Source organism: Sciurus vulgaris (genome assembly GCF_902686455.1).
Source record: "Sciurus vulgaris genome assembly, chromosome: 2".
Lineage (NCBI taxonomy): Eukaryota > Metazoa > Chordata > Mammalia > Rodentia > Sciuridae > Sciurus > Sciurus vulgaris.
In genome coordinates, this window is record NC_136462.1 from 179300360 (window position 1) to 179314382 (window position 14023).

Here is a 14023-nt window from a genome sequence, read left to right on the forward strand (position 1 = left end):
TTCTTGGGCCCGGCCAGCGCAGCAAGTCCTCCAGGCAGAGCCTGTGTCCAGACCTGGGTCACAGGGTTGACCTCAGGGTGGCCGCTCACCCTGCCTCATTCCCGAATAGGCAGAAGCCATGAAAACCGGGAGTTGGGCACTTAAAACCCACGTGCAGTGTGTGTGGCCAGGTGCGCACCGCCAGACCGGGCAGCAGCGGCTGGGGACCACGAGGCTCACCGCGCCCACCTCGGCCGGGGCCTGGCGGCCCCGAAGCCCTCAGTTCTCACTAGAGCCCTCAGAGAAACAGGCCCTCTAATGACGCCCACTTTTCAGACGCAGAAACGAAAGCACAGAGAAGTCAAGCAAGCTGCTGGAGTCACACAGCAGGTGGATTCAGGATCTAAACCAAGCAGTCTGGCTCTAGGCCAAGGAGACCCAGGAGACATATCAGGCCCTGGACCCCTGTGGGCATGGGGACTAGCAGCCCCCTCCCTGACACCCCTCCTCTCTTCCTCTGCGCCCTAGTTCCCGCCTCACTCCTCACAAGGGCCCTCCCAGCCCCTCCCAGCCTCTGGGGACCTGCTCTGGCTGTGGAGAGGCCGTCCCACCCACCCAGAGCAGAGGAGGCCGCTCTCAGGGAGGCTGGCACCCGGCTCCTCCCGCCTCAGGGCCTCCCGCGGGTCACCCCCACCAGCAGCTCCTGTGCGCGCCTACGTGGCCTGTCCCCAGGTCAGCTCACTCTGCCACACGACTCACACTGCCCTCCACATCCTGGCAAGAGCCACCACCTGAGCCCGTGTCACCACAGAGGACCCCCAACTAAGCCTGATGATTTAGGGAGCTGAGGACACAGGACCACTGCACAAGTCCAGCCCCTGCTCAGCCTCTTACCAGCTGTGTGACCTTGGGCATGTGACTTAACCTCTCTGAGCTTCAGGATCTTCACCGACAAGGTGAGGAGGACAAGCGCAGGGAGTCCTGCTCTGAAGTGTCAGCACAGGCCTGCCGGTTCACAGGACGCCACGCTTGTCCTTGTCTTTCCTTCACATGCCCAAAAGATCCCCGGCTGACCCTAAGAGGCCAGTGAGCACACGTCTCCATTTCACAGAGGTAGAAATGGAGGTCGGAGAGCTGAGATGCGGCTTGAGATGCACGGCTGGGGGTGACCAGGACCTGAATGGCACGCTGACCCCGGGGAGCAGACCCTGATGCCCTCCTAAGGCCAGCTCCCGACTGGCCAGCAGGACCGCCCCCTGCAACCCTTCGCTTCCAGTCCCCGCCCAGACCTGTGCCCTGGGGTCTGAGGGCCGGACCACACGGGTCCTGGGCGAGTCCTTGGTGTGGAGTCTCCCTCTGTCCTGCCACCCCAGGGCGGGGACAGTGCTGGGCCCACTCTGCAGGACAGGAGACTGGCTCAGTCGCTCCCTAGGAGGCACCGCGCTCAGCTCCAGGCTCCCCGGCTCACCCAGGCAGCCTCGGGCTGGGAATCAGAATCCGATGGAAGCTCCCTTCTACCCAGGGCTCGAGGGAGACGCTCCCTGAGAGCCCACAGTACCTCAGGGGGATGCAACTGAGGGCCCAGAGAGGGGCAGTCGCTGCCCAAGGTCACACAGCAGCAAGCCGCACAGCCTGGACTGTCCCAGCTGCCACACTCCCTGCCTCTGCGGACCTGCGGGGCCTCAGCCGGTGCCGCCCGGCCCCCGGAGCCCTGGAGGGTCTCCATTCCCCGTGGAGCTCCCACCCAAGCTCTGAGCCGACTCTCCCCAGAGTCCCCCGTCCCCCTGGCCCAGGCTTTCTTGTCACCCCACAAAGGGCCTCAGAGGAGGCTGACAGCTGTCTGGCTTTGGGATCTTGGCAGCAGGGAGGTGGGGGTCCTCTAAGATACCCCAAGATGGAGCAGCAGCCCCTATCCTGTGGCCAGCCTGGTAGACGGAGCTTTATGCCACCTTCCCAACTATCCCCTGGGGTGCAGGTTTCATCACCCTATGTATGGAAGGGGTCAAAGGATCAGAGCACCCAAGCCATTTGCCCAGAACCACACAGCCAGTGGCAGAGCTGGGCTCTAAATGCAGGTCTGTCTGGCCCTGTAGCCCTCCGGTCCTCCCTGCGGTGGCTCTGTCCAGTCCAGGGCCCCTGCTGCCCAGGCAGACCCCTCTCCAGACTCCTATGAGAATGGCGGTCCCACTATAATCATTCCACAGTATTCTCTCCTTCAGTTTTCCCATCAACCCTGTAAGGGAGGGACGATCGTCAGATCCAGATTTCCGAAGAAGAAACAGTAGCTCCAAGTGGCTCCCTGGCTGGGTGCCCAGCAGAGGCTTCGCCTTGGTTTGCTAACCTGTAGAATGGGGTCATAACTGCCTCTCAGGGCGCGGCAGCACCGTGCAAGATCGTAGCTGGGACTCTCAATCACCCCCAGTCTGTCCTGAGACAGGGCCCGAGGCCCGAGAGCCCTGCCCACCAGCATCCAGGCAGGGCCTGGCCTCAGCGTCCCTCGGCCCAGGGACGCCACGAAAACGATGAGTCATCCCTCCGAGCAGAGGCCTCCCGGAGCCTGTGGGGGTCCCAGCAGGCGGGAAGGCTGGAAAGGGGGCCCCTGCACCTGGTGACTCCCAAGCTGGCCCCCCTGAGGCTGAGTCGCCAGGTTCTCCTCCGGGCCTCCCACTGCCACCACCACTGGCCTTGGGGACACCTCTTGGATTCTACCTGCCAGATCCCGCCCCTGAGCTTTGGTCCACATCTGCCATGAGCCTGCATCTCCTGCTCCCTACATCCCGTCTTCCAGCTCAGAGTTCCAGGGTCCACTGTGGCCCTCAGACCTCCCTGGCCCTTACCTCCCATGTCACCCAGTCCCAGCTGCTCCGCCTCTTGTCCCGCGAGGAGACCAGCCTGCGCCTGCTTCCCCCCTTTCCCCGGGGTGCTTCCTGGCCCCTGGTTCTCCTTCTCCAGATCCGTCCCCTCTGGCGACAGCACCCTGGTTTCCCTCTGAAGCCCAACGCCAGCCTCCTCTCTGAGGCCCACAGTGCTCCCTGCTCTCCGCGATGGGGACACACCAGCCCCTCTGGTGGTTTTCCAGACACTTCTTTTCCATCAGGCCCCAACCAATCCCACAGGCTCACCCCTCAGGCCCCTGCAGGGAACGGTCTGCAGACACGCTTCTCCTGGAAGGCCAGCCCAGGGCCCTTCCGGCTGCGGCTCGTCCACCGGCCCTCACCTCCATGCCCACCCGAGGGAGCTCAGGCCCTCAAGGTCAGGTTCGGGTCCTCCCTGAGGACTGCCGACCAGCTCTAAGGCACCTGCTACACCCACTTACAGGGGGAGCTGTTCAGGGCGGGCGATTCTGGGCCCTTGGGCTACAACAGGGAATAAACAGACCTGAGTTCTGGCGAACCCACGGCCTTGGGGAAGACAGGTCTGTAACCCAAGCTATTCAAACAGATATCTGTCAGGAGCTGATAAGGGTGACAGAGAAAAAAATCAAGCAGAAAAAGATGGGGCCCAAGGTGGTCCTGACTGGTGAGCAGGGAGGCCTCTCTGAGGAGGTGATGTTTGAGCAAAGGCTTCAAGAGGGAAGGAGGCCAGACACGCAGAGATCCTGACAGAGTGATGCAGGCTGGGAAGGAGCCAGTGCAAGGGTCCTGGGGCAGGAGTGGGTTTGGTGTATTTACAGAATAGAAAAAGGTCAGCACGGGTGAGGCCAAACGAGTGAAGGGAGAGTGGAGGGAGGGAGGACAGTGCACAGGCCCTGGGGAACCTGTGCCTCTTGCCTTGAGTGAGTGGGGGCCTTGGCCAGTTCTGAGCAGAGGAGGGGGACAGTATAATTTGCTTTTTGCAAAGTCTCCTCCTGCTGCTGGACTGAAGAAGGAACTAAGGGCCAGCGTGGACAGGGGCCCAGTGGGAGGCTGAAGCCGCCGCAGGGCGTGCAGGGCAGGGAGTCAGCAGCCCTGGGAAGCTCCAGATGAACTGGAAGGTGGAACCAACAGGATCTGCTATGGGCGGGGTGGGGGAGGGGAGGAGGCAAGGAAAGGAGTCAGAGGGGACTCTGCTCAGGGCCAGGGCACAGGGCAAGTGGCAAATGAGGGACAGCTGCAAGGTCTGGGCTCTGCCCCCGGCATCGGGCTCCCACCCGGCTCTGCAGCCTGGGCATCGGGCGCCGGCCCTGCCTCGGTTTCCCCACCTGCAGCAGAGGAGCTCCAGGGCGGGTAGCGGAGGACTGAAGGCTGCGGGGAGGAGAGGAGAGGAGTGGGCCCGGCCTCCCGCCCCTGCCACCGCCCAGGCCAGGCCGGCCTGCGGCTGCGGGGAGATGGGGGGCAGGGCTGCAGGCGGGCTCTCTGCTGAGCATGGGGAGGCTGGGCCACCGTGCTGCCACTACCCAGAGGCCCTCCAGGGGGCCCCAGACAGAACCCTGGCCTCCACGCCCCGCTGCTCGCGCCGTGAGGAGGTTCCCTGGCCTCCCCGGTCCTCCTCTACCTGGCAGGATCCAGGGAAAGCCAGGCGGCAGGACCTGGAAGGGCGGGGACCCCGCCGGGGAGGCGTGTCCCACCCCGCATCACCGGGACCCTGCCGTGGGCGGGCGGGGGTGGGGCCTGCGGGTGAGAGGCTGATTCCACCCGGCAGGTGTCTCGCTGAGCCCTCGGCTGCCCAGCACGCTTCCTGGCACCAGGGAGGAGCTCAGAGCGAAGTGACCCGTCCGGTTCACTGCCAGGTGTTACGGGAAGACCCCAAATCCCTAGGGAACCATCGCTGCTGCCGCCTACTGTGCACCTTGAACTTGGCTGGGTGCTTTATCCCCACTGTCCCACTTCGTACCCAGACACCCTCCGTCACCATCCCCGTTTTCCACATGAGGAAACTGAGGCACAGCCAGATCCCAGGCAGCTCACAGTTCCTAAATCTGGCTCGGTCGGAGGTCTCTGCCCGTATTCAAACACTGACTTTCTCACTCGTCTTATGAAAAAAATATGATCATCAGCTCCATTTTATAGATGAGAAAATCAAGGCCAAATTGATAAAAGGACACAGGGTTGGGATTTGAACCCACAACCCTGGGGCTCCGAAGCCCAAGCCCTTCGTAGCCCCTCTACCTGGAAGAGCGACCTTGTAATGAGGCACAGCAGGCGGTCACCCAGCCTCCCTCGGCTCCTTGGCGGGATCTGGGGCTCGGGGGCCAGGCCTGGCTTCGACGTGAGTTGGCAGGGTGACCTTGAACGCGTTGTTCCACCGACATCCTCCAATGACAGCAGAGCCTTTGCAGTTTGCCAAGAAATGGGCCTCGGGAGCCCCTTTTCCAGATGAGGAAACCGAGCCTCGGAGAAGCCAGGCTGGCTCCTTGCCCAGGGTCACGCCACAGGGCCGGACCCTGAGAATCCCCTCCCTTCCCTTCAAGTTCAGAGGCTCTTCTCCCAGAATGACCCATCCTCCCCGCCCCCAGGGGACGTGGCTTTGGGCTTTGTTCTACCACCACAGCAAAGGTCATGAGCTGGGGGGGCCTGGATCAGCAGATGCCGGGGCCGCTGTCACGAGGCCGGGGCACCCCGCACTGCCCATCCCTCCCTCGGGAAGGCCAGGACAGCTGGCTCGGCTGACCCGGCCACGATGACGGTCGCCCCGTCAGCACCCTCCGCCAGCCTCCCAGGGCGTTTCCAGCAGGGCTTCGCACATGTGTGCACACGGTCACACCCACAGCCAGGTGCTCCCACATCTGCCGACCCAGACACGCCCCAGCCAGCGCAGGTCCCCTCCACCTGCCACACACCCTGCCCGGCGCGCGGCCCGGAGGTTCCCAGCCTGCCGGTGGCCAGGCGAAGGCTCGCTCACGCCCACGCCGCCGTTCCTCTGCCTCCGCGCACACGCACACGCGTGTCTGCCCCTGGGCACCTGTGCCAGTGCACAGCGCTCCACCAATAGCACAACCTGGGAGAAGCCCAGCTTTGCCTGAGGACCTCGTCCTCTGTCCCTGGACAGCCCCGGGTCCGCGCTGCCCCAGGCCTCCAGGAGCCTTTTCAGGGTCCCGGAGGGACCTCCCGGCTTCCTCGACACCCAGGAACAGGAAGACGGGCTGTAGGGGCCACAAAGGAGGGGATTTTCACATGTTCCCAGCCGAGGAAGAACAGTGCGGGGTTGTCACCCTGCCCCAGCCCCGGCAGTCACCCAGAGCCAGAGGGGGCCGGGAAGGCCAAGCCTGAACCCAGAGCATGCCTGGGTTCCAAAATGTAGCCTCCCCAGACCCCCAGGATCCCATCACCCAAATTACACAGGCTTCAGCAACAGCAAGGCCTGCTCTTCCACTCATGAGAGAGCCAAATGGAGCCTCTGCCAACATCCCTGTCTACCTTTTCTGCAAAGTTCTTTGGAACTGAGGAAAGCAGTCCCTCCTCCTTACCCCATCCCATCCTATGGAGCCCCAGGTAACAGCCTGTGGTCACGGACATCTTGACCAGAGGGATTCTTCCTGACTAATTCAGACTTAAGTGTAAAGGACTGAAAGTCTGTTGTGAAGGAGGTACACTTGCAAATTGGACCGGGTGGCAAGACACCTCTAGGTCAGAAGGGAGATACATCCAAGGAGGTTCCCGGGCTCAGGGACAGCCCTGTCTGTTGTGTGACCCAGAGGGTGTCTTACCCTCCCCTAGCCTCAGTTTACTCAACTGACAGATGGCAATTGTCCCAGAGCTGACTGCAGGGTGGCTGTGAGATTGTCACAGCTAGTGCACAGCAGCTCCTCAGCACAGTGACAGGCACCACAGTAGGTGACTCAGAGATGGTCTCTGTGGTGATGATTTGGAGAAAACCAGGAAACACTAAGGTATTCAGCTGAAGGTCGCAGCGTACATGACAGCGCTAAGTCAGGCCCTTGCTGCCCAGACCAGCGGCCGCAGGTGCCAAAGGTTTACACGGAGGCTCTGGGGGGAAGACTTAAGACTGTGAAAACGCTTTCCACTAAATGAGCGCTGTCTGCAAACTGGGAAAAGACCACCATTAGTCAATTTGGCCAGTGGAACACCTGGGGTCCAGCTTGCAGAGGCCTGGGGTTGAGAGCAGAGCCGGCCAATCACAGAGGTTCCCCTTGAGGAATGGGGCTTTAATGGTGGGTCTCCTGGCGTGTGACAGGCCCCCACAGTGGAACACAGAGACCTACTCTCTCTCCCTCTCTCAAGGCCTCAGTTTTCCCATCTGGAAGATGGTACAGTTGGGCTCCAAACAGCTCTCCAAAGAACCTCGGGGCTCTGGTCCTGGGAATTGACAGCTCTGGGTCCAAGGTCCCAGCCCACTCTGAGAGTCCAGGAAAAAGGAAAGAACTGGTTCGCTTTGTGGGTGACATTGGAATGGAACTGGAGGGTCTCTCCTCTAAGGGTCTGCTTCCTCTGCTTGGCAGCCCATGGTGGCCGGAACAGGCCAAACACAAGAAACAATAAATCCTAAACAGGCTTTGCCCAGCCAGGAGGCCCCACTGGCTCTTGTCATAAAAAGATCTTATCCCCATGAGCGCCGTGGAGGACTCCGCCCGCCTCGCCAACGTCTTTGGCCTCCACCTTCGACTTCCTGTGACAACCTGCAAACTGAAGACCAACTTGCCACCCCCCACACCTGGCTTCTCCCCGACCTGGACGGCCCCGCCCCACCCCCATGGGCCCCAGCTGCAGGAGGCCCTGCGGACTGTAATTCCCTGCGCCCTCCTCTCCACCCAGGGCCCGTCCGGACAGATTAAGCCTTTGTCACACACACCCAGAAAAGCTCAGGGCCAGATGGGACAGGACAAGTGGTGTCAGATCATCGACCCGCAGCCGGCCGGGACTAGGGAAGGGCCTCAACCACAGCACCGCATATGGCTCTGGGGGAGGAAAGGGGGCCCGGCGTGGGGGCAGCCAGAGAGCAACAAGGAAAAGAGATGACACACCATGGCCACCCTTGGGACTGAGGCCAGGAGCAGGGCAGCTGGATGGCCCAACTCCCACAGCCCCTCTTCCCCGACATTTTCCCGCCTGCCTGCCCTCTCTCCAGGGCTTCCTTATCACATCTTCAGCCAGGACCGCCTCTCCCTCCAGCTGGGTGTCCTAGGAAGAGGCACTGAGTCACACCCAGCCCAGTTGCCCAGTGCCCACCACAAGGCCTGTAGGCGACAAGCAAATGTCTTGCACAAAGGTTTATGGCCCAATGACCTTCACAAAAATCCACCCAGGACAAAACTACAGGATCTCTCCCAACTGACATCAGAGGCAATGACAACTTTAATTGTGCGCTTGTGTGCGTGTGGTGTGTGTGTGTGCGCACGCTCGCAGGCCAGGGAAGGTAGGGAATGTCCTTTGCACCTTTCAGAGAAGGTCCCATTCAGTCCCTCCCAGGAAGAGGCCATGACTGCCCCAGAATTCCCAGCAGGATTTGTTCCTCTCGGGTCAGTGAAAAGGAAAATGGAAATATAAAAAGAATAACCGAGCCCCGGGAAGAGACTTGGGGATGGGGGCGGCAGGGCTCCGCCATCTCTTGGGGCTGGCTCCGGTTGGCTGGGCAAGTAGCAGGTAACTAACAGGCTCTCTGGGGACAGCAGGCCAGGTGGGCCAGCGGGGGAGCTCGAGGGGCAGGCTGTCACAGGAGGGCAAGTCTGTTGTGTTTGTCCCTCCCAGCAGCCTGGGCTGGGAGGCCTGGGTCCCCTTCCTCCGCCTCCTAGGCAGGTGGTCCCTTGGGGAGGGCTTATTATTGGACTGAGAGCCATCAGAGGCTTGCCAGGCCCCGGCTGCCAGAGGCAGGCTGGGCGGGTCAGCATGGGCCTCAGGAAGATCTGAAGCTACCAGCTGGGCAGGGGAGCCTGGAGCCCAGAGCCCAGGCTTAGGGACCCAGTTTCAGCATGTGGCTGGCTAGGTGGAGAGAGGTGGCGCTCTGCCTTGCCAGCTGTGTGGACAGGCGAAGCACAGACTGCCTCGCCATACCTACTCCCTAAGGGATGGGTTGAGGAGCTCAGGAGCCAGCTGCCAGGTGTGGGGTCCCCACCCTACTCCAGGAGTGGGCGACTGGGGGCTCCTGCCCCAGGCTGAGAAGGAGGCTGGGTCGAGCCTCAGCTCCTCCTGGAGGGATAAACAGGTTGAGGGGTGGGCGGGGCACTGGCCTGGGAAGCCCTGAAGGCAGAGGGCACTGCCTAGGGTAGAGGGCCTGGACCCGGCCACCTGGTGGGCCACTGACCTGGAACACGCCACCTTCAGGCAGGGGGCACTGCCTCGGGATGGGGAGAGCCGAGGAGGGTACCAGACTGGCAGGGTGGTGAGGGCTGACCTCGGCTGGGGGAGGCAATGACCCACCTCCCCGGATGAGAAAGTGGGCACTGATTTGGGCTGGGGGAGGGGTCCTTGACTCCATCGGAGGAGGGGACAATGCCCCAGACTCCCTGGGCATGGGGGAGAGTCCCGCTTTCGGCCTCGCGCCCGTGGGACACTGCCCCAGCCGCCCCTCCGGGAACGCGGCCGGGGCGCGCCCCTGGGCCCTGCCCCCTGTTCCCCGTCCGGCCGGAGGCGGCAGCGGCGCAGATGGGCTGCTGGCGGCCGCAGCGGCAGCGGCGCGGTTATCAGCGCTCCTCGCAGATGGGCCGCCCGCCCTCCGCGCTCGCGGCTCCCCACTCCCCGCGGCCTGCAGCCCCGTCCCCTGGGCGCGGGGGGAGGCGCCTCCGGATCTGCTCCCCGGCTGCCGCCTCCCTCCCTCCCTCGCGGCCCTCTCACCCCGCGGGCCGGGCCGGGCGGCCGCCGGAGGGGGAGGGGGAGGGGACAAGTGCACTTTTCGTAACGACCGAATCAATTGTGTGTGAAGAGCCCGCTCCGGCCGGGGACGGGGCTGAGCGCGGGGCGGGCGGGCCGGACGGGGGAGGAGCGCGGAGGGGGGAGCGGGGGAGCGAGGGAGGGAGGGAGGCCGGCGCGGGGCGGCCCCGCTCTCGCGCTCCGGCCGGGCGAGGCCGGGAGGGAGGGGGCAGGGAGGGAGGCGAGCCCGGCCGGGCCGGGCCGGGCCGGGGGCGGAACGCACTCCTGGAGGGTCTCGGCGACGGAAAGTTCAAAGCTCAGCAGCGCCCGGGGAGCGGCCGCCCCCCCAGCCCCCACCCTCTGCAGAACAATGAGGTCCCGGCGGGGGAGCCGCGGGGCCCGCGCCGCACGCCCTCTCCAGGGCGCCCCCGGGCCGGAGGGGACGCCCCCGCCCGGCCGCCGGCCTCCTCCCTTTCGGCGGCTGCGGTTCCCCGCCCCCTCCCCCACGCCACCCCGCCCGGACCGGGCCGGCCCCGGGGACGGGGGAGGGGAGGGGATGGATAGGTCAGGCCGCCCCCGTCCCAGGGAGGGGGCGCGAGGGGCCCGGGGGGCGGAGGGGCGCCCCACCCACCCGCGGGAGGCTGCTCCTGCGCCAGGCTGCGGCTCGGGCCGCCCCTCCCCGGGCCAGCGCCGGGTGGGGTCGGGGCGACAGTGCCCGGGCTGGCCCCCTCCCCGGGCGCTGGGAGGCCCAGCGGACTCCCCGTCCCGCGGCTGCCCCTGCCTCCCCACCCCCGCGGCACCACCCTCCACACACACACACACGCCGCCCAGCCGGCCCGGGGGCGGGAGCGCGAGGCGCCCGGGACAGGCAGCCCCGGGGCGGGCGGGGGGGAGGCTCGGGCTTCGGAGCAGCCGCCTGCTGGCGGGGGGAGGGGACGGGAGGACGGAACACGCTGGGGTGAGCAGCCCGGGACAGCCCGCCCGGCACGGCCACGGCCCGGGCAGCGGCCGCAGAGGGGGGCAGGGTCGCCCCAAACCCGGAGCGCGGGCCAGGCAGAGCCGCTGAGCAGGGACGCGTGCGCCTCGGGTGGGCCAGACACACGGACAGCCCCGGGAACACACGTTCGGACACACATCCACACCCCCACCCCGCCCCCGCCCGCCCCGAGCCCCGCGGCGGGACCGGCCCGCGGCCGCCGCGCGCGCACTCACCGAGCCCGTCTTGACCGGCACATACACCACTTGGCCCATCTTGGGTTCCCGGCCGCTGCCCAGGCGGAAGCCCTTGGAGCGCACCCAGAACTGGAACTTGCCTTTCTCGCCCGCCGCGGGGCCGCTGCCTGCGCCGGTCCCGCCGCCGCCCTGCAGGACCTCGGCGATCCGCTGGTATTTGCTGCGTGTCACCGTCTTGGTTTTGGCCGAGTCGCCGTAGGTGCGCAGGCACCAGTCCCGGAACTGGCGGCCCAGCTCCGAGTCTCCGGGGCTGCGCTCGCGCTCCCAGCCCCCGCGCAGCAGCAGCGTCGGCTTCGGCATCCTCCCGCCGCGCCCGGCGCCCTCGGGGGCGGGCCGGCCACCGGGCCGCCCGGGGCTGGGACTGGGTTGGGCTGGGCCGGGCCGGGCTAGGGCGCGCCGCGGCCGGGGCTGTCCCGCGGTGTGGCTCCGGCGCGGCTGCTTGATGGGCGCGGGCGGCGGCCGGACGCGCGGGGCTGCGGCGCGCTCTGTCCTGCTCGGGCGGCGGCGGCGGCGGCGGCGTTGGCGGCGGCGGCTCCGGCTCGCCTCCTGCTCCGCCTCCTCCTCCCCCCGGCCGGGATGCAGGAGCGATGGAGGCAGCTCCGGGCCCGGAGGTGCAGAGGGGGCGGGCCGCCCCGCGGGCGGCCGGGGGAGGCGGGAGGCGGGGAGCGGCCCCGGGCGCGGGGAGCGAGACCGAGCCTGGGCGCGGGCGGCAGCGGTGGCTGTCAGCTTGCGCGGCTCATCCTGCTCCTGCTCAGGCTCCCGCTGCCGCTGCTCTTCCTCCTCCTCCTCCTCCTCCTCCTCCTCCTCCTCCTCCCGCGCCCGCCTCCACCACGCCGCGGGATCCCACCTGTTAGAGCGGCGCAGCCTTCGCCGCCGCCCGCCCCCCCTCCCGCCCGCGCCCGCGCGCCGGGCCCAGCCCCCGCCCGGCCCGGCCCCTGGGGGCGCGGGGGCCGCAGCGCCCGCAGCCGCCGGGAGGGCAGCAGCCGCGGGCGCGCAGTGCCCAGCCCAGGGACCGCGTTCCATCTGGCCAGCCCGACCCGGAGCCTCGCAGGCCGCGCTCCGCCCGGACCCAGCGGTCCAGCGGGGAGTAGGGCACCGACCTTGGCCCAGCCACCAGCGTCCGGGTCTCCCGGGGTCGCCCTACCGGATTTAGCCCAGCTGGGGCAGTATAGAACAAGCTCCCCTGCGTCCCTCTCCCTCCTTCCCGAAACCGGCCTGATCCCTCTCCTGTCAGCCAGTGCCAGAAGAGCAGTGTTCCCTGGGGAATCCCAAACCGCCACTCTTGGGCCCCCCCAAACTTCCTCTCCTTTCGCCTCACCCCGAATTCCCCAAAGTTTGGCCGGCCTGGCTTCTGTGGGTCCCACTGCTCTGGGGTAGCGCCACCATGATTCCCAAGGCCCTGGTCATACCCACAAACCCGTCCTGGGACACCCTGCCTTCCTGGGTGCACCTTGGCCTAGAATCTCTTTCTGCATAAACTCAGGTGGCCTCACATGTCCCTCCTACCTGAGCGGATCTGAACACGGTAGAGCTGGCCCTCTCCCTCTTAGTGAAATTACCAACATAAATAAAGGCATGGGCCAATTCCCCGGGGTTTCTGCCCTCCTTTCTTAACAGTTCACGAAGAATCTTTGCAAAAGCTTCTCTCCCCGTTGTCCCCTGGGGTCTGTCCATGTTCGGAGGCCATTCTTGAAGGCAAGTCACCACTCAAGAGCTGTGCCCCAGATTTCGGCCAGTGGAACTACTGGCCCCCCCACCCCAAAGTCCTTGGGGGTACAGTGTGCCATGCCCTGGCAACTGAGAGACAGAGGAGACAAGCCCATTTTAGAGAGGAAGGACGGGGGCTTGGACTGACTTGCTCAAGGTCATGAGGAAGGAGGAGTGGGTTTCAGCTCAGCTCTGTCTGGCACCTGCTACCATGTCACACCAAGTCTTCCCCTGGCACCCTGCTGGGAGGGAGCCCCACATTGCATGTGCCTGGCTAGCTCCCCAGGGAAGACAGGGAGCCCCAGATGCTCAGGGCCCATATCTGACTCAGCCCTGTATTTCCAGGCTAGGGCCTGGCACACAGTAGGTGCCAATAAATGCTGGAAGAACCTAAGAGGTCTTCCAAGTCCCAACCTTTCCCTGCATTTTCACATAAGAGATTATTTTTAGATAATTTACATTTCCATGTTACTTTATATACACCGACAACTCCACAGTCATTTTTCCTTTTTATTTTCCCAAGATCTCTTTTTGGATCCATGCTGGATGTCCCCTTTAAAGAGATGACCACCGTGGCTCGGAGAGGGCATTGTATTACCTAAAGACCACTAGTCTGGGGGACACAGGGGCTTCTGTATGATTTGGAAGCCCATGCCCCCACTTTTCCAATGTGTTCCTTGACAGTACCCCTCCAGCTGATTCCTTTCTCCAAAACAAAGGTGCGGCAGCCCAGGAATGACAATGATCTCTGTCAGCAAGGGCACCCTGTCGCCTAGGAGGTAGGGTCCCCTTTTGACCCCTGGTTGCTGCCCAGTTCCAAGACCCACTTCAGTAAGCACTCAGCCAGACCCTCACTCTCCATCCAGTGTGGGTCTTTGACTGCCTCTCAGAACCTAAGAACCTGGTTGTCCATCTTGGGCTGAGTTCCGGCAAGGCAGAAGGAACAGGCTGTACAGTGAGAAGAAGTGAACAGACCGGAATTGAATCCTGACTGCTGTTGGCCACAGCGTCCCTCAAGCTCGCAGGTCCTACATGGCTGCTTCCCGAATGAATGAATCCTACTGTCCACCTTTTGCTGGGTGAACTCAGTAAGGTCGCCAGACACCAACTTCATCACCTATAGAAGAGACAGATGTCATAACCAGAACGATTCAAGAGGGTAATATTTGTGGGAGTGGCTGGCATGTATCAGACACCCAGCAAATGCCATTTTCTCCTTCACGGGGCTGCAGAGGGAGGAAGAAGAGCCATCTCGATACTTTCTTGCATTTCACTCATATATCTGTGGGCAGCCACCCTGAAGCAGCTGCTGGGGATATGCTTTGGCTCCCTGAGGCCCCTGTCCTTCTAGAACTCGCCCGTGGGTAGGGTGGCTGCTGAGC

At 64.4% G+C, this 14023-nt stretch overlaps 1 protein-coding gene across 3 annotated transcripts in view; it reads right to left on the reverse strand.

Moving 5' to 3' along the window:
• Nucleotides 1–12484, reverse strand: part of NOL4L (nucleolar protein 4 like) — a 384060-nt gene extending 371576 nt beyond the window's left edge. For 2 of the 3 annotated variants that reach the window (XR_013761981.1, XM_079128163.1), the window contains exon 1: nt 10914–11712. Coding sequence is in view for 2 of the 3 variants with exons in the window: in XM_079128163.1 (XP_078984289.1) it covers nt 10914–11234 (321 nt within the window). In the remaining variant the exon portion in view is untranslated. Of the gene's footprint in view, nt 1–10913 lie in introns of all 3 variants that reach the window. The other variant, XM_079128164.1, reaches the window with a different exon arrangement.
• Between the last annotated feature and the right edge of the window lie 1539 nt (nt 12485–14023).